The 24,057-nt window shown below is 39.0% G+C and overlaps 1 protein-coding gene across 2 annotated transcripts in view; it reads right to left on the minus strand.

The window, feature by feature from the left end:
* The window catches only part of LOC140200447 (PDZ and LIM domain protein 7-like), a 137,466-nt gene extending 119,740 nt beyond the window's left edge, over positions 1 to 17,726 (minus strand). For both annotated transcript variants that reach the window (XM_072263795.1, XM_072263794.1), the window contains exon 1: positions 17,406 to 17,726. In XM_072263795.1, coding sequence (XP_072119896.1) covers positions 17,406 to 17,501 — 96 coding nt within the window. In that variant the 5' untranslated portion in view covers positions 17,502 to 17,726. The remainder of the gene's footprint in view (positions 1 to 17,405) is intronic.
* Positions 17,727 to 24,057: the final 6,331 nt, after the last annotated feature.

Consider the following 24,057-nt stretch of genomic DNA (forward strand, 5'->3'; position numbering starts at 1 on the left):
GATATTTAATTCCTCTAGGCCTGTCCTCGCTAGAGTTTGAAAAACTAGTGTGGGGGGGGGGGGGATTTTTATTGAAACTTACCATACATTGGAAAGCCTAAATACAGTGAATGTGTTGAGGATGTTCTTTATGGTGGCAGAGTCTAGGTAGGACCAGAGAACATGGCTTTGGAATACAAGGATGTCCCTTTAGAACAGAGGAGAGGAAGAATTTCTTTAAGCAATGTGTAGTCAACCAGTGGAATACTGGCGTAAACAACTGTGGAGTCCAAATCATTGAGTACATTTAAAGCAGAGGCTAATATGTTCTTGATTAGTAAAAGTGTCATTTTTTTTTATGGGGACAAGACAAGAGAATGGGGTTGAAGGGAAAAATAACTCAGCCATGATCAAATGGTGAAGCAGACTGCATGGCCTAATTCTGTTCCTGGATTTTACAGTCTTATGGTCAGCCTACCTGACAATTGGAGGTTAGAATATTTTTAAGAAACAGCAGCACATTTTCTACCTGAAAGAACACATTGCCCTGAAGTAAATGTGCCAAATGTTTGGAACTCCAAAGCTGCTGATAGAACAATGTGATTAGTAACAAAAGCAAAGTAACTAGGAACAGCAAAATCATCAGGAAATATAATAATGCCGTACATGAAATACAAATATGAAGAAGCTATAAGAGTATTAATTTCAGCTTTAAATTAATAATTCATATCGCAATAACTATATTCATTGCTCTGGTGTGCCCTTCTCATTACTGATCAAAATATACACTACTCGTTTCATGTTTGCCTCCAGAGGCTTGTATCTGAAGTGCATCGTTTTCCAATTTCTCTGTAGGTGAGACATTACAATGCCATATTTTACATTGAACTATCATGTTTAATTCAAAACACAGTTACACTCTAACAAATTGACACAAAACACAGGGGAGGCAGGTAGCAATGAATCAGTTACAAAGGACTGCAAAAATATTAGAAGTGATAGGCAACAAAAGGGGTGAAGTTGCAAAGAGTGAAATATTCAAGATTGTTTAATGTCATTTCCTGTACACAAGAGTAAAGGAGAATGAAATAATTGACTGGAAAATAATACGGTAGAGGTGGCAATCATGACTATGGCATTGACCTACCTTACTGCTTGGAAAAAGTAATTGTCTTTGAGACTGGTGGACATGGTACACAGCCTCTTCCCTGATGAGATTGGGAAAAACAGTCCTTGAGCGAGATGAGTGGGATCTTTCACGATGTTACTGGCCCTTTTCTAGCACCTTTCTGTATATAGGTCCTTGGTCGCAGGTAGGCTGGTGCCAATGGTGTGTTGGGCAGTCTTGACTGCCTGTTGTAGAGCTTTCCTATCCACCGCAGTGCAGCTTGCATAGCAAACAGTGATGCATCATGTTTTCTTTTTTGATTAAAATCCTTTCAAACTACACTGTGTTAAAATACTGTCCTTTAGAACTCAGAGTTATTAACATGATTCAAGGAAGAGGAATTCTCTTGCTTGATACTGTAGCTATTTTTTGTAGGAATTGGGAGGTAAGGCTATGATGGATTAGAAGAAACTGTCCCCAGCGTTGTTGGGGTCAGATGGTACAGGATATGGAATGGTGGCAGAACAACCAAAAGGTGAGGCAAGGACAAACTCTCTACTTATGTTGCCAGGAGTGCTGATTTTGTAATGGGCACTAATTCAAAAAAAATTTGAAGCATAATAAAAACAAATCATGTTGCAATGGCTAATAATTCCTTCAAGTCCAGATATATGAAAGAAATTACTATTCAGATCAGGTGACCTCTTCATCAACCACAGGTGTCTTTTCAAAGGCTAAAATATCCTGCTTAATGCTTGCATTCATCAAATGAATTGCATTTAAACACACCACTCCAGAATTCTCTTTTCGATCTGATGAAGCTATAAGCTTCATAAATCTTAATTTCAGGTAGTTATTCAGGGAGCCAAAGTATCTACAAATTCTCCATAAATTTAACATTCTTACACAGCGAGATAATGCTGTTGTAGAGGGAGCGAGAGTGAAAAAAAATCACACACCAAGTCAGAGGAGGTGACTTAACAGTGGAATTAAAACAGAAGGAGCAACATCAATCTAGTTCACCACTGACAATCTGGTTACTGCAAGATGCAATGATAATAAAGTTGTTGACTAAACAAGGCCATCAATCTCTATCAAACATTTTACATGAAAAAAGAGCTTTGGACAGAGCTTTGAAAAGTACTTAGTTCCTCGGCCACTTTTTCTCTCCCTTGCATGCAATGATTATGAAGACAAATCCATTCTCAGTCACAGACACTGAATACCCAATTTGAAGAATTGAGCACAGCAACCAAAATGTTACATTGGCCTCCAAAAAATAAATTATGACATATAATGTGCATATTCTAGTACATTACACGTTTGATACCAATTACTATTCCACTACATTAATAATATTTACATAATTTTGAAATTAACATTGCTGAGATCACATAAACCTCTGTTAGCTCAAATGTGATTATAGTATTCCGAAGCCAATGTTCAGCACCAATTTCAAAATGGCTTCAAGCGAAAATATTTATTAAGATTGATATTAAGGGGTAGTAATCTCAAATGTAGAAACAAGTGCAAAAATTTAAATAGCGAATTCATAACAAGGGCAATATTAATTTCTGGCATCCAAATCAGACATTAGTAAAAGCCATTTATGAACCTTCAACACAAAACAAAGCTAGAAACCAACAATAAACACAAGAGGTTCTATGGATATCGGAGCTGATGAAGGGTCTCAGCATGAAACGATGGTTTTTTATTCTTCTCTGTAGCTGCTGCATGACCTGCTGAGTTCCTCCAGCACTTTTTGTGTGTAACAAACTAACAATATTCAGATTGCAATACCAGTCAAAAGGTTAGAGAACATGCTGATGCCAATACCCTGCAGAAAAATAAATGAACTCAATCCAATTTACATTATCCTGGTGTCAATTTTCATTAAATAGCTCCCTCCAGATTCACCAGAACTGATCATAATGTCACAAAGCTAAAGAATGTTGGCTGGTTCAGTTCTTAGGTGAATAAGTCATAAAGTAAGCTCTGTTAAGTAGAGCAACAGAGTTTTAAACACCTTGAACAGGCCAACTTCAGTAGCACTATGGCTTTGGAATTCCTGGCAAACAGCCAGGCACTCAAACTGCTGCTATCATTATAGTCAAAAACTTAGGGTTGTTGGCGTGGACTGAGCAGCATCTGGTGAATGATGAATGACATAAAAAATTAGTTTTGTTCCTTTCTCCACAGGTGCCATGTGACCTGTTCAGCATTGCCAGCATATTGTGCTTTTAATAAATGAGTATTTTCTCACCTCCCAACCACTAAACTCTGAGGGAGGAATTCCACACAAGGGAGGAAGCTCAAAGCAGCAAAGTCCAAACAATCCTTTCCAGAGACCGGCAGAACATTTCAAAACCTTTGGTCTGCAAGTAAACGAAACCAAAATTATACCAAATGTACTTTTCCTCTTCAGGACCTGACTGTTCTTTAGAAAATGTTTACATAACGTAGAGCTCAAGTTAAAATTAACCTTAAGACAGGCATGTAAAAAAGTTACCCAACAATTTTAAAAAAATAGGATCACAGAGGAAAGTATATTTTTAAGTGAACAAAATATAATGACCATGTTAAAAAACTATTTCAAACTTAGAAACAAAATATCAACAACTCTTCACCCCGCATGCTACTTAGCCCATTGAGTTCCTCCAGCTAGGTGAAGACCGTCAGCGCATCCAACAAAGACACTAAGCTAAAAGAAACAGGTTCACCTGTAGCCCATCTATTACGCATGACAAATTCAGTTTTGTGTAGTTTGCACAGTCTTTTTTCCCATTTGAAATGCCATGAAGGTGACCAAAGGTTCAGCTAGGATGGTCAAGTACCTGGGAAGGCTGACATAGAAAGACATAGTAGAAAGAGTTCACTGCAAGAAGAATTTAGACAAGAAAGCAAGTTGAATTTTTCAAATGATACATTCAAGAGTATCAAATTCCTTAGTGTTAAGCCAAGAAAGACAGCTTCTCTACCTTGCATTGATGTAGACCTTCATCCACTATGAAAGCCAGGCAAGGAGAGATCTGCACCTTAGTACGATCTGAAAACTTGTATGTAGATAGTGTCCAAACTTGCACTGAACACACACATTTGTCATGCACCACATCCAAGCATCTCCAGAAATAAATGCTTCACATGCTTGGGAGTCCCTAGAAACAATATATTCTGCAGTAAGAACAATGTATTACATATCATTAAATTCCTTTATATGTGGCATAAAATGATCCATGTTAAAGAATCCCTGGGCCATTGTGCTTACTCAATAGAAAGCAAGAAATAAAAACCACATATTCAAACACTTCAATTGATGAAAACACTGTACAAGTCAGCAGTGACCCCTCAGTTTGAAGATGTTCTCTAATGCTTCATTTCTCGCTATTCCCACTGATTATAGCATCAAGGAAGATTGAAATCATTGAAGATAAGAGCAGAAAGTGGGAGGGTGCTCAGCACCGTCCACCTGCATGTGACTGGTCTCTCACTCTCCCTCTCGCCTGCTGCTCCCAGAGGAAGATGCTCACGTATAAATAGTCTTCCTCTCCCTCTCACTCAATAATGCTAGAGTCCCACATCTTGGGAGCAAGGTTTAATCAATACAGTTTATGGATTGGACTCTGTAGTTCACGTTATGATGTGCTTCTGGTCGCTCCTTTTTTGTTGCTGTTTTGTGTAATTTTGATCTGGCGCTGTGGCCTGCAGATTGCGAGCAACACAGCACTGGATTGAACTGCACTGAGCTCAAATGAACTGAATATACCTGGGCTCTAAATAACTTTGTGATTTAGCATTTTGTATTCTGTGTACCTTGAATCTTTGAATGCAGTTATTAATTAGCCTCAAGATGAGTATGCAATCCTACAACAAAAAAAAATCTGCCTTAAGGAGGTAGTCATTTTGTCATGTCAGCTAGGTTTCTTTCCCTTTCCTTCCTTCTACATCTCTCCCCATTTCTAAATGTGAAAGACTTTGCGCAGCAAGCCACTGCTTGATGAAGGATATGGTGCCATCGAAGTAACTGACCACGTGGCCTCACGATGTCTACACCAGCCTCCTGGTGTTATACTTTCAGCGTGTTCTCACGAAGCTTCCTTCAACGACCATGGAATTTCTCACTATGGGCAAGCTGGAAGTCCAGTAATAGCTGGGAAAACAGGCATGCGCAAAACCCAAGGCAGTCTCAGAGCATTTTAATCTCTTGATGCCATCAAGAATCCAAGGCTTTAGTATGTTAGTTTAAAGGATCCAGTGTAAGCTGAAGACCATTCTGATGGTACACTGGGTTCCAGTTAATTGGGACACATTGGGACTAGTACATTTTGGCCAATTAAGTGGCTGCCCCAATTAGCTGAAAATTTCACAGAAATCGTTCAAAAGGATTAAAAGAAAAATTACCATATTACTGAGTAACAAATTATGTACTTAAATGAAATACAGAACAAATTAGAACACTATCAATACTACCGCAGTATTATAAAACTGTATGAGTTCCTAATTTCTGCTGACAGAGGAATTCATCCAGTATGTCTGTAAACTGACACATTCTTTTGACAAGACTATAAATGAATAATCTCAGCACAGACACCTAGTGTCTTCATACAATGCTTTAGGCGACTGCACCTTCTAAATCTTCATTTTCATTGTAACATTCAAGATGATTGTCGATACCTTCAAATTCTTCGAAGTAGTGAAATTGTTTCATTTTCATTCCTGGCTGTTTCTGGCATCTCCAAGCCTGAATGCTTAGAACCTCAGTCAGCAGAGTTCAGAATTGATTTACTGCTTATTTCTTGCCAACTGTCAGTGACAAAAAACACTATGTTGCTTAGCTTCAATTTCAGTGGAACTGTCCCCAGACAGTAACACAGAACATTGCTAGTAACATGATCATGTGAATGCCTTAGAACCATAGCACATTTTAGAGAACACCAAACCTGGCTAGAATTTTCACAGAACTACATGATTAATGCAGACATCCCACCTCTCCCAGAAGTTCCGGGAGTCTCCTGCATATCGATAGCAGCTCCCTGACGCCCGCAAATTATATATAATATCCCGGAAAATGGGGGAGGGGGAGGGCATCCTGATAGGTCTACTTAGCACAGAGAGACCAATCAGTTTTCTCTGTGAGCGGGCTTTAGAGTCGAGCTCTCTCTCTCTTTCATTGTCCATCAGCTCAGTTTAGTGTCCTGTAGTGCCATGGCAGAGTGTTCCAAAAAAAAATATAAAATGTACTTCACCTCAGACTACACTAAAGTGTACTCCTGCCCAACAGGGGTCAAAAATAATGACAGTGTTGCTCGCTGCACTGTTTGCAACAGTGACTTTTCTATTGCCCATGATGGGTTAAATGACTGTAAAAGACATGTTAAGGTGAGTTTAACAGGTGCCATTCGTTCATTAGCATAGCTAACGTTATTTGAACTAGCTGGCTAGCTGCTAAGGAGCTACTCTATTGACGTCCTAAGTGATGAGGCCAAACTCCCTGTAGACTTGCTTAAAGTTGTAATAGAATAAAAAAAACTCCATAGTAATATAAAAGTACATATTTTAATGTCACATTTTCTGCATAAGACAATATAATAAGGATACACCTTATGCTTTTATTTCTTTTAGGGACCACAATATATTAGGGAGGCTAAGCGCAGGGAAGGCTGCTCAAGTATTTCACAGTTCTTTTCAGTAGAAAACCAAAGACTGACAGAGAAGGTCACTAGAGCCGAGGTGTACTTTACATCTTTCATCGTTGAGCATAACCTGCCATTCCAGGTGTGTAAGCACACGGACAAGCTATTCAGGAAAATGTTTCCTGATTCAGAAATAGCAAAAAACTATGCCTGCTCATGAACCAAGACAGCAGCTATTGTGAACATGGCACACAGCCTGAATGTTCAGAGGATCTGGACAGAAAACGGGCCACACAGTATTTTGGTTGACAAAAGCAACTATATCATGTGTGAAAAGGAATGTGTCATTTTAGCCAGGTACTATAATGAAACACAGGATAAGGTAACAGTTGGATTTGTAGACATGTCAGTGTGCAATGATGCCAAAGCTGAAAACAAATTCAACAGCATTGCATCATCCATGCATGGCAAATGCCTCGAATAGTCTAACTGTGTAGGATTTAGCAGTGACAACTCGTATTTTCAGCGTTGGCTATCCAAGTCACCTGGTCAACATTTGTGCCAAAACTGCTGCTAAGGAGTTCTCAATGTCACCTGAAGAACAGCTCACTGACATCTACTACTACTACTACTACTTCTTCTTCTTAGAGAAAAGTTCCAAATGAAGAGAAGACCTAAAACAGTTTCAAGAGTTCTGCAATGTTGCCCAGCAGAAAGAAAAGCATTGTCCTACATGCTGGTTTTCGTTAGGAAAAGGTTTGGACCATCTGCTCCACCAATGGCCAGCCTTTATTTCATATTTTGAGTCAAAGAGTGAGAATCAGAAGTCATCTCATATTCAGAAGAGGCTGAAAGACCCCCAAATGAAAATATACATATGCTTTCTCCATAATGGAGGCAGTTGCTAAATCAGGTGCTTTCTCAACAAGGAGAATATATATATGTAAATAGTTTCAATATGTGATCAAATAAATTGTTGTGGTCTTTCATAATCAAATGCCCTGTATACATATACCCTTGGAGGTCGACCGGGGGGTGGGGGGGGGGAATATGGGGTTTCGGGGGGCGATGGTGGTGGTGCTACCTCCCTGAAATGTGTTTTTGCAGGGTGGGATGTCTGTTAATGATCAAAGGCCTTTGTGAAATCTGTAAAACCTTTGTGCAGGTCCCAATTTTCCTCAAGAGCTTCTGGCACACAACAGATATCAATCTGGTTACTCCAAAAGATAGGCAAAGTTCGACTACTGGATGAAAATATGAATTTGTGGAGAATTCAGATGCCCCAGGCAAGGTCAAGTACACATAAATAAAGCCCGTTTAAATGTAATGCAATATACTGAAAGCAGCATAGTTCAAGACTTTTTTTAAGATAGTTTATTAAAATGACATAGATAAAGGTATAGATATTAGACCCAAACAATAACAGGAATAGATAAAAGCACTCAGGAAAGTTCTGTAGTCAATATCTTGACTGAAACATTCCTTACTTTGTCACTTTAACATAAATGAGAACTCAACAATTGTCCTACAATTTTAAAATGCTTTCTTTTCTTTTTACATCCTTGTGCAAATGACATAGCTAGAATTCCAAGGAAAGAAAATCATCCTTGAAGGATGATCTTAATCAAACTGCAGTATTGATATATGCAAATTGTCCCTTCAGGGTAGGTGAGGCAGTCAGCAACTCTATATCTTACCACAACGAGGCCAACCAGACATACATCACACACAATGGAACCAATCCTACTTATAATACATAAAATTTATGTTAGGAATAAATAAATATAATTTATGGTCTCAGCAAACCTAACCTGTAGTATATAGTTACTGAACTACAAACAAGAGAAATTCTGCAGATGCTGGAATTCCAAAGCAAAGCTCAAAAAATGCTGGAGGAACTCAGCAGGTCAGGAAGCATCTATGGAAATGAATCAACAGTTGATGTTTCAGGCCAAGACCTTTCATCAGGACTGTCTGAAGGGTTTCAGCCCAAAACACAGGACCGTTTATTTATTTCCATAGCTGCTGCCTGACCTGCTGAGTTCCTCAAGCATTTTGTGTGTTTTGCCTTTCATATATAGTTACTATATTACATCAGAAAGCAATACTAACTTTGTCTTTGGCTCCAGAACTACTAATACAGAGTTTGTGGCCGCCCAATATCCACATAAAAATACATACATTTCTGCTAAATGATACATACAGTGGCATGCAAATGTTTGGGCACCCCGGTCAAAATTTCTGTTACTGTGAATAACTAAGCGAGTAAAAGATGAACTGATTTCCAAAAGGCATAAGGTTAAAGATGACACATTTCTTTAACATTTTAAGAAAGAAAATTTTATTTCCATCTTTTACAGTTTCAAAATAACAAAAAAGGAAAAAGGCCCGAATCAAAAGTTTGGGCACCCTGCATGGCAGAACTTAGTAACAACCCCTTTGGCAAATATCACAGCTTGTAAACACTTTCTGTGGCCAGCGAAGAGTCTTTCAATTCTTGTTTGGGGATTTTCACCCACTTTCCTTGCAAAAGGCTTCTAGTTCTGTGAGATTCTTGGGTCGTCTTGCATGCACAACTCTTCTGAGGTCTATCCACAGATTCTCGATTGATGTTTAGGTCAGGGGACGGTGAGGGCCATGGCAAAAACCTTCAGCTTGCGCCTCTTGAGGTAGTCCATTGGGGATTTTGAGGTGTGTTTAGGATCACCCTTTTTTCTCCAAACATACCTTTGCTCATTGCGGACAAAAAGTTCATTTTAACTTCATCAGTCCACAGGACTTGCATCAGGCTTGTTTAGATGTTCCTTTGAACCTTTTAAATGGAATTTTTTGGTCGCAATGAGCAAAGGTATGTTTGGAGAAAAAAGGGTGCAGCATTTCATGAAATGAACCTCTCTCCAACTGTTAAGCACGGGGGTGGATCGATCATGCTTTGGGCTTGTGTTGCAGCCAGTGGCATGGGGAACCTTTCATTGGTAGAGGGAAGAATGAATTCAATTAGATACCAGCAAATTCTGGAAGCAAACATCATACCGTCTGTAAAAAAGCTGAAGATGAAAAGAGTATGACTTCTACAACAGGATAATGATCCTAAACACACCTCAAAATCCACAATGGACTACCTCAAGAGGCGCAAGTTGAAGGTTTTGCCGTGACCCTCACAGTCCCCTGAACTAAACATCATCGAGAATCTGTGGATAGACCTCAAAAGAGCGGTGCATGCAAGATGACTCAAGAATCTCACAGAACTAGAAGCCTTTTGCAAGGAAGAATGGGCAAAAATCCCCCAAACAAGAATTGAAAGACTCTTCGCTGGCTACAGAAAGTGTTTAGAAGCTGTGATATTTGCCAAAGAGGGTGTTACTAAGTACTGCCATGCAGGGTGCCCAAACTTTTGCTTCGGGCCGTTTTCCATTTTTGTTATTTTGAAACTGTAAAAGATGGAAATAAAAAAGTTTTCTTGCTTAAAATATTAAAGAAAAGTGTCTTCTTTAACTTTATGCCTTTTGAAAATCAGGTCATCTTTTACTCGCTTAGCTATTCACAGAAATTTTGACCGGGGTGCCCAAACTTTTGCATGCTATTATAAATCATAAATTGTAAGCTATTATAAATTACTATGATGTTATAGTAATATAACGTATAGATTTATTATGGCAAAATCACATCATTATACAGAAAAACTAACAGTGTAAATTTGTTGTGTTTCATGCACAAATTCCAATCTGTGGGTGACTGCCACATTTTTTGTAGTCTTTACCACTGGGATTAAAATCAGTTAAATCAATGAGAATACAAAGCTTACAAATTCACTTTTCTGTAAAATCCCCTGAAAATATTGGTAATTTTTTTTGAAAGATCTTACTGAATGTTTAATGGAATTGTTAGCAATAACTGATACTCTAACACTTCTGACCTTTAAAGAGTTCAATTAAAATATATGTAATACAATTCTCTGATATTTCAGAACAATAGACTTTCCAAAACAAATACATTTTAAATCTTACTGTTCACAAAAACTTCTCAATGTGATTGCAGTTATCGCTTGATGATATCAGAACTATAGGACCCTAGAGATCTCCTCATGTTGTCTACATATTTTGCATGAACACAACCAAGGATATTGAATGACTCACTTAAATTTGATTTCTGAAATGTATTGATCTGTGGGATTTGTTTATCAAATCCAGCTCAGAATCAAAGTAAACAGTTTATCTTCAGCTACTTAAGAACCATATTCTGGCAAGTTTCATAACTCACCTCCACTCACAATCACGTTCATGAAGTCAGTTCTCCAGACCAGTCTGATAAGTGGCAAAAACATTTATACCATATAAATGGTGGCTCCGGTTCCTCTAAGCTGTGTGGGTGCACAGCCACGCAGTAACTGAAATGCTCCCATGCTCACAGCCTTTGCTGCTGCGCAATGTTATATAATATTAATATAATTTTGAAATCTATGTTAATATAATTGTAAACTACCCTGTAATTTAATGTGTTAATGAATATAATCTACAAATTTTCTAAATAATATACATACCACAACCTTTCGTTTCAAACATTTTAGAGCTTCAATGCATTTACATTATTGGTGTTCAAGTTACACTGCTGTTACAAACTGTAACAATAAACACAGAATGGAAATTGGTAGCTCATTGGCCAAGGAACACCAATGTTATAATATGCACATTACAAAACAGAACAGTTAAAGTGTGCTGCAGTTTTCAGGCCACATAAGTATTTCCTGCTCAGAGCAATGACTGGTCCACACAGCCGTAAAAAAAAATTAGAGGGAACATTGATTGATGGGTAATGGTCATCTTGAACAACTGATGAGTTATCCCCCTTTGATATTTAACACCATCACTAAGGTCAAATCCTCCAGCATTATCAGCTTTGCTATCACCATTGACTAGCAGCTTAAGACAATTAACAATGAAAGCAACAAGATGAAGAACAGCCAATGCAATGTAATTTTTGCAACATGCAAAAATATAACATTGTCAAACATCTGTCAGGCATGGGTTATAAGAATGAGCACACTCCCAGAATGGTTGAAAGAGATGCTGGCTATTCATCAGGTATTCGGAAGTGACTCGCCAATATCCACAGAGCTCCACTGAGTTGCAGAGCAGAATAGCCACCATTCATTTTGTTGCATCTACCCATTACCTATCCAGTAGAATTTTTTTTTTTTTTTTTAAATAAAAGTGTCCATTCACATTTTTGTTACCTCCAGACTAATTTAACCACTAGAAATGAGACTGAATACTCTCACAAATTTCTACAGATGCACCGTGGAGAGCATACTGACTGGTTGCATCACCATCTGGCATGCAGGGGCCATTGCACAGGTTCAGATAAAGATGCAGAAAGTAGTGAACTCAGCCAGTTCCATCATAGGCACTAGCCTCCCCAGCATCAAAGACATCTTCAACATGTGGTGCCTCAAAAAGGCACCATGCATCATTAAGGAGCCTCATCTCCCAGAAAGTGTTTTCTTCTCATTGCTACTCAAGGAGGTGGTACAGAAGCAAGAAGGCACCCATTCAATGTTTTAGAAGCAGCTTCTGCTCCTCTGCCATCAGATTTCTGAATGGGCAATGAACCCATGTACACTACCTCAATATTTTTAGTGCTACTTATTTATAATTTTATTTTTTAATATATTTCTTATTGTAATTTATAGGTTTATTATGTATTGCAATTTACTGCTGCTGGAAAACAACAAATTTCATGACATATGCTAGTGATATTAAACCCAATTCTGAAATTTCCTCTTGAACCTTCCAGAGCTGTGCGCAAATAAATCTTCACCTGCGCACCCACAATATTTGACCTATCACCTATGTCCCTGGCAATCAAAACCTCAGATTTTAAATTCTCACATCTGAAATACTTCCACAGATTCAACCCCCTCTAACTCGTGATGTCAATGACTCTACAATGTCCAAACAAAATGCTTCCAAATCTGGCCTCTCTTCATTTTCTTCCAATAAGATAGACAATGCAGAGGCCACTGGCTACCATTCCATCAAGTAAAAAACAGCTCTCAACTACTGGAATTCCCTCTTCAAACTTCAATGCCAACTTTCTCCCCTCTTATGATTTTTTTAAATCATGTACCTCAGATCATGACATTCTTTTCAATTTTCTGTTATAATTTAAAAGGATATCCAATTCAAGTGTGAATCACAAGAAAATTGAATGACATTTCAAAATGCAATAATTTAAACTAGCAATTAAAACAATATAAAAAATACTTCCCAGAGTTGAAGACTAGTGAAGATATTCCTCCTTTTCTGGCCCTACTTAACTAAGATTTTGGTCATCTTTCCTAATGATACTTAAGTGACAGTGCCAAAATTTATTTGATAATACCAATTTAATGTTCCCTAGAATGCTGATATTTTAAAAATGCTGCAGAGACGCACACACTGTTTGTAACAGTCTAAGCTGGCTGACCGACCCATAGAGTCTGCTGTAAAATGACCAATGACCCAGATAATGGACAGAACCATCTAAATTCTATGAAGCAAGTACATATCCCCTTGTAAACAGATGACAACTTTGGGAATTTAGCACGAATATGAAATCCTTAAATTGCAGTCAACAGTCATTCTTGCAGATTAAGTCCTGAAGTTCTTGACTTCATGGGATTGAGCTGGAGGATGCAAATTTGAGGAAGTCCCATGTTTATCAAGGCAAAAATTACCCAATATCAAGTAGAGCCACAAAAGGAGGAAGATCTCCACTTATCTTCACTGGCAAGGCAAGGCTGCGAACAATTTGGGAAGTATTTTTATATTGTTTTAATTGATTGTTTAAATGACTGCATTTTTTAAATATCATTTATTTTTCTTTTGATTCATACTTGAATTCAATATCTTTTTAAATTATAACAAAAAATGGAAAAGAATGTCATGGTCTTCACCCATTTTATCATTTACAGTGTGTGTACGGCAGTGTGCGTAAGTTAGTATAAGAGACAGTGATGGCAATAGCAGAATGCAACTTTAAAAATTTCCCAAACTTAGATGGCTTATTTGAAAAGTGACTGAGCAGAGGATACCAGGAAACAATTAAAAGAGAAAATAGATTGAAGTAATATCGAGAAACAACTGACCACATTAAGCTGTAACATTGAAGGGTTAATTATTGAAGAAATAAAGTATGGTCTGAGAGACAAGGATGGGAATGGAAGTCTCTTAACTAGATTAGCAAGTTATTGAATACAGTAAATATGTTGTGTATAGACAACCATCATCCCCTTGCCCAATTCCTTTGAGTAACAGATACGTGCTTAACAATAAATCTACAATCTCCAAAACATCAGAATGTACAAAACAAGCACATAGCAATGCAAAGTCCATAATTCATAATCAAAACTAGTCTTTAGATCTGTATTTGTACACAAGATCATTTTACTAATTATTCATTTTTGGGGAAGAAGGTGTTGCTGGTGAAGCCAACATTATTGTTTATTCTCAAGTCTTGAAATGAAAGGTTAAGATGAATGCTATCTAGAGAACACATAATCCCTTCTATGGACATGTTTTATTGGACACAATTACAATGAGTAATACAGCTTCACTTGCAGAAATGGAATTGAATCAGTATGTTGAACCCAAAAAGGACCTGTATCATTGAATACTATACAATACTTGTCTGGAATTTCTCATTTTAATGTTCAGGGTGATTTAATTTGCTTCGAGGTATTACTGTGTGCATTGGAGCATAGCCAAAATATTTAATAGCTGAAGTCATAATCCTTACTGGCATATTCAACTTAAAATTTCAGAGATGTTTAAAACTACTCCACAAATGAAGAGAGAATACTGAAATAAAAGTCTTTCAGAGGACAGTTTGCCACATGAATTTCATCGAGATAAAATTATTTCTGGTGTTAATCTGCAATTTGTGTTAAATATCAACACTTACATTATTCTATGGAGCAATTTTGCTTGACTTTAAAATCATGGAATTGATTTTAAAAATGCCAAACGAGACATTGGCCTACCGTATAACAGCAGGCTATGCCATACAATTGCCAACATATTTTGAGAAAACTAGACACTCACTCACTGGAGGTCACTCATTTTTGGGCATTAACAACAAGTTTCACATTTAATCCTGTTCACATTTCCCAACTATCTAAAATAACTGTTTAAGCAAATTGCACGCCATATGAGTAAATCCCTCCTGGGAATGAAGTTTATTCAGCACAAATGAATCTGGACTTTTAGAATTGCAACACAACTTGCATGTTGTAACTAGTAATCTTTGTTTTAAAAAGCATAGTAGTTCACATAGCTAACAAGTACTTGGCTCAACTATTGGTTCAATTTCCCTTCTGTCAAAAAAAAAATGGATTGCAATGAAACTCTAACCTTATTTTTAGCATTTAACATTCCCAATGGAGCATTTTTGGCTCTAAAGAATTATAAACCCTGCACATACATTAACCCACTATTTGCAAATCAGGCTTAGCAACTAATGCAAGAAAGCTCCAAGAGTATCAAATCCATTAACATTTAAACTCTAAGGATTCTCAAAAGCAGCAAATTTGAACCATGTTAAGAATATTTACTTTAATAATATTAAAACACTTATAAATTGAAATTATTTAGTCCCAATACACTTTAAAATAATTCTTCCTGTTATTCCAATATCTATTTAGCTTTGTTTTTACTACTTTCTTGTACTTCAGACTTAAGTCATTTGGTTTAAAAGTTCTCCAAAGTTGAATGCACTACAATTCTTGGATCAAATGTCAACCATAAAGTGAAGGTTAAAGTGTTCTTTTTCCAGTGTGGACAGATGCTTACATTTAGTGAGGAGCAATACAATGAGAACAAGCAAGATATATGAAGATATATGAACATGGGGGGGGGGGCGGTGAGAGAAGTGGAAATTTGGGGAAAGATAAACCTGGGAAAGGAGAGCATGGGATGAAACAAGAGGATGGCATGGTAGAATGGTAGGTAGGTAAAAAGTCTAATAGTAAAAAACAAAGAAAAGGAGTTAGAGGACACAGAGAGGGTAAGGGAGAACAGACACACCATGCACAGAGAGCAAAGAGGGAGGCTTAATGGGGTGATGGGGAGGAAAAAGTAAAAGGTAAGACATAGATGAGCTAAGATTTCATGTGGGAACAGTGAGGGGAATATGGGGTAAAGCAAGTTAAGAATGGGATTGACACAAAGATAGAGGATTTCTTCTGCATGTGTCTAGAATTTGTTACTATTTTGGGTTCTCTGCCTTTAATAAGTTAAGGGCAAATTAGGTTGTTCCTGCTAACTTCTGTTTGTACTACTTCAGTACTTTCTAGACTTGAAGATTTATAGATTTACCTAGTGTGAAATTCCAGAATCTAAAGCAGAACGTGAATATCAATTAGGGCAACAAAGTCAACTTTCGGATGCCAAATACACCTTGAATTAAGCTAAGCTATGCATACAAACACATAAATGGGTCCAAGTACAAATATGGCAACACCATAAATATGCAGCCACAAGAACAAACCCTTTCAATAATTTGATTTCTGAGACCTATATGGAGTTGTTTTTCTACTTCTCAATGCTTGAACACTTGCCCATATCTGGTCATGATGAACAAATCTTCTTCAAAACTGAAAGATCATGAGACTGGATCAACAACCAAATTTTAATCAAAAAAAGAACAAAATCCCTGTATTGTACTGTGATATTATTCAAAAATACATTTTAAATAAGCTAAATTGGTCAAATTACAAATCATTTGCGTTATCATTATCAAGAACCTTTTAGAATCAGATTAGTTTGGATTCATCCAAACCAATGTTTTAAACTAAAAAAGTAGTACTTAAAGAAGTTATTACTTCATTGTAACTTAAATTTTGAGAAATCATTGCAAACAGCATACATAACACACCCTGATGAGAATTATATCCAAGTCAGCACATTTCATGTTTTAAACATCAGTAGAAACCTTACCCTAGATAGCGATACGTATTTAGATGGATTCAACTTAAACAGAATTTGGGGTGACAATGACCTCATCTGGTCCATACAAAGGGAAGAGACAGTCTCCTCAAAGAGGCCCTATCAGTTTACACTGCTAGTTCTCAGTACAGTGGAAGCTTCAATCCTTAACTAATCCCTGTGCATTCCTGATATGCAAGATTCACTCTGGAATGTGTTTTCAATACTGAGATTTTAAGATACCATTTTGTGTCGCCCCACCACCTCACGTTAGACTAATAACTTACCCTGGGTCTCTTCAAAATTTGGGAAACACTGCTAATTGTGGGCTCTGAAACACAAAGCGCTCATAGGGCGATTTCATGGTTTTGCAAAAGAAAACGTGAACCCATGTGGCCTGACCTGTCGAGGTTACAGCCTGCAGCTGAACCAGGACCGACTTGCCCCCGCTTTCAAACATGAAAAGCCTGCAGCACTCACTCCCTGTAACACAGGGCGTGCTTTGAAATCCAACAAGAGTTGGAGGAGTGAGTTGTGATTTCATACATCAAATCGCAAGTGCAGTACAAATGTGCCTGTCTGCCCACTTCTGCCTCAAATCTCTTGTTCTCGCAAGATGACGATTTGCAACACAACGCCGTTTACCCAATTCACCAATACCCTCTGAACAGGTAACATGTAGAGAGAGTTACAAGTTGTCTCAGCCTCCCGGTTGCTCTCGCTCACCCTAGACATGGTTAAAGGCATGTTGAAGTCCTTTCCTCCCTGCAGTCTAAACCCCCACGGAGCCGGTCCTTCCAGGGTAACTTTGTACATGTCCATCGTCGTTGGAGAGAGAGAGAAAAAAAAACAAAACTAAAAGTTTGTTGTTTACTTAAAGACCGGGTCGGGGAACTTAATTCGGGAAGGGAGGGGGTTAAGGGATGAAGAAACAAATTGAAGATTGAGCGAAGGAGGACGATGCCCGTGCGAAAGAGAAGGGGGAAGGTATAACCGTGCAGCAACCACTCGCTTTATCCCGCGGAGAATGACAGCTCTGCACTTCCAGGCTATATAAGGCGTGTAAAACTACACCAACAATTTCAGCACTTTTTTATGACTCACGCTGGGGAATTCAAACGCCACACAACACGTCACTGCCATTTCCCGTCCAGTTTGAAGAAAATGAAGCAAGAAAAAAGATAAAGCCCAACAGTGCTTGCAACTACAACCACTGAAGAGTGAGGAGCTGACCAGGGCACTAACCTCCACCCCTAGCCCTACCCCTCCCCCCTCCCGGTACACTATGGGGAGTCTAGCTTTCACCCCGTAAAGTAAGCAAACACTAAAGAATGGCGGCCGCGTACGTCTTAACTTCGTTGTGCTGGTGTTTTAACCTCAAAGCAGCTCACTCGCAGTAAATGAAGAGAATATTTTCCACTTAAAGAGTCTACATTTACAACATGGCTTATTATCAGCGCAGAACTGCATTGTAGGATATCTGAAGAAATGGTGGAGAAATTAAAATTTGCATTGGATGGACAACCTGTTTTTTTTTGTTTGCTTAAAAACTCTCATATCAAAATATCTAAACGTCCTGAACACCCAACCCCTCGGCCATGAGCCACATAATAATTACTTCTTCATAATACAAAAGTCACACCCAACAGCCTCAGTCTCAACAAGGAGTACTAAACACTAACGGGCGTGTCTAATAAATCATACCCTTGATAAAACAGCAGAGTTAAGGAGGCAGATGTAGCTTCTAAAGTAATCGTGTAACAATGAAGGTATTAGGAGAAAACTTATTCTTTACATTACCCATCCAATACAAATTTTATTTTCCCCCATTTCTTCAGACTTTCTACAATGTGGTTCTAATTTGCCAACTAATGAACAAATAAATAAAATTACATTATGTTGAACAATTAATGCAGTACAACCAAGATGAAGGGCCCAGGTGAATTATGCCACTTCTATGTTGAACCTATTATTCATTAACACTGCTCCACGTCCAGAAAAAAAAACATCTTTCTCAAGTTTCCCAATTTAACTGCTTTCCCCAAGTCTGCACACATAGGTTGAGGAATCTGGGAGCAACTTAGCTGTCCTGAAATATTTGTCTCCACTTTACATCTGCTTCAGGCTGTGACTGTAACCAACAGTTCCACAAATGGATCAGATCTCAGTGCAGACTAATGTCCTTACAGAGTCAGAGGCATTTGTGAGTGCAAAAGAGGCCCAGAATAGTGGTTCATGCTGTTCCCGGCATTTTTTTGGAGTTAACAAGTGGTGAAAATCATATTAATGTTGCCTTTAGAAATAAAGAATCTGTGTTGTAATTCAGGGAGGCAATAACATTCCTTGTGGGAGGCCCCACCTGAGTTAGCACAATCACTTCTTTCTCCTTTCTTGAAGATTGTCACAATCATAGCCCTTATGAGTTCCTCCCAGATGTGAGAGATAAGTTTGCAAATTTGAGACTAATATCAAAATAAAATTTATTGTATATAGAGAAGTACATGAACACACAGGTGCAAATGGAAAATTATTTACAGCAGCATCACAGGCATATAGCATTAGATAGGCAGCATTCACAAGAAGAACAACTAATTGTACATATTTTTACAAGAAAGAACAGAACTGGAGCAAAAACAAGGAAACCCATTTTAGTGCAAAGTGGTCATGGTTGGTCACAGTGGTGTTAAACTATAGTGATTAGCATTTTGCAGGTTGCTTCAAGAAATGAATGGTTGAAGGGAAGTAGCTATTTTTGAACCTGATGGTGTGAGACTTCAGGCTTCTGTACATCCTGCAGCTGCCAAAAGATGGCATGGCCCAGATGGTAGAGATCTTTGATGGTAGATGCTGCTTTCTTGAGGCAACACTTCTCGTAGATACCAACAATGGAGGGGAGGGAAGTGGCCATAATGTATTGAGTAGAGTCCACTGCTCTTTTCAGCTTTTGGCATTCCTGTACCAACAATATTTAGAACTTTTAACTGGGATACTGTTCACCACTGCTGCCATGTTACTTCTCAGCTGGCAACCCCTTGTTATAGTGCATGGGTGCTGCAAAGCCACTTAAGTTTACTGTCGCATCAAGGATGCTCATATCAAGGAGAGAAGTTCCTCACTATTCCTTTCAGGAGGCAATATCACCCCTCTGTCAAAGGTTTCAAGGCACATTTAATATTAGAGTCCGTATCCAATACACAACCTAAAATTTCTCCTCTTTACAGACATCCACAAAACAAAGAAACCCCATAGAATGATAGAAACATCGAAGCCGCAAAACTCCCCCTCCCCCACCCTTTGCACAAGCAACAACAAAAGCATTGACCCTCACTCGATGCCAGAAGAAGTACCGACCCCCATCCAACCTCCCCCAACCCTGCAGGCTACAGCAGAAGCACCAGAGATCCAAAGTCATTCAAACTACAGCTCAAAAAACCAGCACTTTGGTACCTCCAACAGGGTCTCTTTTTCCAGCAGAAGAAGAAATGAAAGGGTTGAGTATTTTCTAAATGGATAGAAAATACAAAAAAACTCTGGCGCAAAGGGACTTGGGAGTCATTGTGCAGAATTCCCTAAAGGTTAATTTGCAGGTTGAGTCTATGGTGAGGAAGGCAAATGCGATATTATCATTCATGTCAAGAGGACTAGAATATAAAAGCAAGAATGTAATGTAGAGACTTTATAAAGCAACAGAGAGGCCTGACTTGAAGTATTGTGAGCGGTTTTGGGCCCCTTATCTTAGAAAGGATGTGCTGAAACTTGAGAGGGTTTGAAGGGGGGGGGTGTCATGAAATTGATTCCAGGATTGAATAGCTCATATGAAGATCATTTGATGGCTCTGGCCCTGTATTCACAAGAATTCAGAAGAATGAGGGGTGACCTCATTGAAACCTATCGAATGGTGAAGGGCCTTAATAGAGTGGACGTGGAGAGGACGCTTCCTCTGGTGGGAGAGTCTAAGACCAGAGGACACAATCTCAGAATAGAGGGGTGTCCTTTTAGAACAGAGATGAGAAGGAATTTCTTTAGCCAGGGAGTGGTAAATCTGTGGAATTGTTTGCCACAGGCAGCTGTGGAGGCCAAGTCTTTATGTATATTTAAGGCAGGTGTTGATAGATTCTTGAATGGTCGGGGTATGAAGGGATACAGGGAGAGGCAGAAGATTGGGGCTAAGAGGAAAATTGGATCAGCCATGATAAAATGGCAGAGCAGACTCAATGAGCTGAAGGGTCTAACCTTCACCTACATCTTCTGGTCTTGTGGTCTTATGGACATTAAAGGCAGACACGATACTGTCAATAATCTTCACTACATGTTGATCACAGTTCTCTGTGTGGGATGTTTGAGGAAGGAGATCTTTGCAGGGCTCTTAAGTCATTCAACACTGATTTTCCAGTGACACTATTTTGTTGCTTAGGCCAGGTGGAAATAACAGTAAACTTAGCAGTAGCCAGTGCAACAGTCTTCGGTACCTGGTGTGGCACAGGTGATGGAAATATCCTTGCAGTTCCTTGCTCAGGTAATCCAATAGTTTCAGTGCCTGGATCAAGGCGTTGCCAAGTTGTGCACTTGTCGCTCTGGCAATGCAAGGTGTTCACCAATACAAGAACATGCTCTCTGTATTTTCTCAGCAGGGACCCTCTGCTGGAGTTATCATTCTTATCACTCCCTCCTTGTCAATCATATTTTTCTGGAGGATCACATCTTGCCAACTCTGGCACTGAAGTTTCTCATGAGGTTCAGTTTGTTTCCCTCAGCAACAGAGGCCATGTTATTTATTTTATTTAATGTTCAAAGTAGAAGTCCTCCTTGGCCTCATTCATAGCTTCCAGATTGGTGGCATAAGTGTCAGTGACCACAGGTGGTTCCATGTTGCAATGAGCTGGGGAGTTAAATGATATTCACTTACACCACAGAGATGGGTGCAAATTAGCTCCACCTTGAAGGAAAAACCTACCCAGTGAAGACAATGTTGCACTTGCATTTGCCGTTCCAGAAGAAGGTGTGTACACATCACCTTCTTTTCTCCTGTCTATCCTGTGCAATTCAGACGTTCACGTCAGGGAATCTAAATTTCTGTATTATGATAATGAAATAACTTTCATGTCTGTCATTACTGAGACTGTCCACAAGGACCCCAAGGTCCCAAACTTCATATTGAAGATGGAAGTTACAACTGGGTAATTTCTTCCCATAGGGAATAATTTTTCCGTTATAAGGTGCACATATTCACAAACACACATGGTGAGTTCACTAAAAGTTGCCCTCGTTCTCTGCTTCCCCTTTGCTTCTCCTCTACCACCTTGCCATTGATACCTTTCTTCCTCACTTCTCCCTGCCCTGGAATGTCTCCTTTAGTTCCTCCCACCAATTCCACCCACAGACCACCTCCCAAAACTCCCCTCTCCCACCTTTGTGTCCTGCTCCACATTTAGCACCCAATTCCCTTTCTGACATTGCAAATCTCTGACCTTTGACGCCTATCCTAAAGAGCAGATGAAATCTAAAAGACAGGACCTCTGGTTGGCAACCTTCAAGAATCTAGATTAATGACATAAATCAGGAGAATAAGTGCAATATATCCAAGTTAAGCTACAGTGCAAAGTTTGATTGCAATGCACTTTGTGAAGAGAATGCAGAGAGGCCTCAGGAAGTGGCCACAAGCATGGCAGATGGAATATACTGTAGAAAACAATGAAGTCACCCACTTAAGCAGAAAAAGTCCTTTTAAAAAACAGAATATTTACATGGTTAGAGATCGAAAATATTAGTGTTCAGAGGTACCTGAATGTCTTTACCCACAAATTATTGAAAGTCAATATGTAAATCCTGAAAACAATTTGGATGCAAATTGTACATTGTCCTTTATTGCAAGGGGATTTGAGTAAAAGAACAAAGATGTATTCCTGCAATTACAATGATGATTATAGTACAGAGTACCCAGTTGAGACCGCACCTCGTATACTATGAACAGATCTAGTTCCCATAATTAAGGAAGAATGTAATTGCAATAGCATGAGTGCTCAGCGAGGCTCACTAGATTGATTACTGAGAGAATTGTTCTCAGAGGAGAAGTTCAGTAAGTAGACCCTCTAGAGTTTAGAAGACTGTACACAAATTAGAATATCACTCGCCGTCCAGTAGCATTGAAGTGCCTGACATTTTTCAGTAAGGTCTTTCAGTAAGGTATCATATTGCCTCTTTGCCTCAATATCTAAACAGTATGAAAAGTAGTTTAGTCCTGCCTTTATTTCTCATGTTCTTCATCGGTGCTGGATTTTGAGTGATAGCCTAGGTTGATTTATGCAAAGTGGGACAACTCTATAATGTTCTGACTCTAAAGCAAGAGTTCTACTTACTGAGCCACAGTGGACAGACCTATTCGTGACTTAGATTGTTCCAAATCTAGTACCCTGTTCAAGAACTCTGTAAGGATCCAATTCTTTTAGGCCTTTGAGAACTTTTTAGCAGGCTTGATATATCACAATTTATTAGGCACTTGGCAAAGGTTTCTAAAGAGAAGTGAAGTTTAAGAAGAGCGGCCATTGTATTGCGGGAGCAGCCATTATTCAAGTCAGACAGTGTTAGAGTGGAGGGTTTGAGGCTTTGGCAAGGAGAGGTGGAAGCTAAGGTAAGTTTCTGGTCAACAAGCCAATGGGAGGAGCTTAGGAGGATGATGGAGCCTAACAGGAACTCCTTTGCTTGCATCTTTGGAAAGAGCTCTATTTCTATCTTTAGTATCTCTTTTTTTTCCCTTTTCAGGGTTCTTTTGAAGACCCTGACCTGGAGTTATAAGCTGACTTCGGTTCGTTGTAGAAATGGGGCTCACTCTTGGCTCTCACAACTGACCACTTTTCGTTATGCCAAGGACACGGCCTGGAAGACTAGCATGCCTTCAGTGTGCCAGATTTTCTGTGGCCCTGGAGGCAGGCGGACTTGAGGTCGGTGCCGCCACCTGGTGCGTCCTGTGAGATGGAAAATCAAAAGCAACGATTTGAGCAACAGAGCTCGAAAAAAGCAATGCAACAGACTTTTAACACCATTAATCGGCCAGTTGCTTTGTTATGTCTCCCCCCTCGCTGTGAAATGGGGTCACCACGTTTTCCCTTATTAAGGAGAGAAAGAGCCTGTGGTATGTCGAATTACCAGGTGAACAAGTAGTCTTTGGGATAGTGCAAATCTGTGTCTTTATCGATGCTTTGCTGCACACTTGAGTGCTTGGTGGGGGGGGGGCACTGATTCTTTTTTGCAGGTAGGGGAGGAGGATGTTGCTTGCAGCTGCTTATGCATGGGATGGGGAGCTGGGGGGGGGGTGCTTTGGCATTCTAACACTTAATTGTCATTCATTCTTTGGGGCACTCCTCTGTTTTCGTGAATGTTT

The sequence above is a fragment of the Mobula birostris genome, chromosome 7 (genome assembly GCF_030028105.1).
Source record: "Mobula birostris isolate sMobBir1 chromosome 7, sMobBir1.hap1, whole genome shotgun sequence".
Lineage (NCBI taxonomy): Eukaryota > Metazoa > Chordata > Chondrichthyes > Myliobatiformes > Myliobatidae > Mobula > Mobula birostris.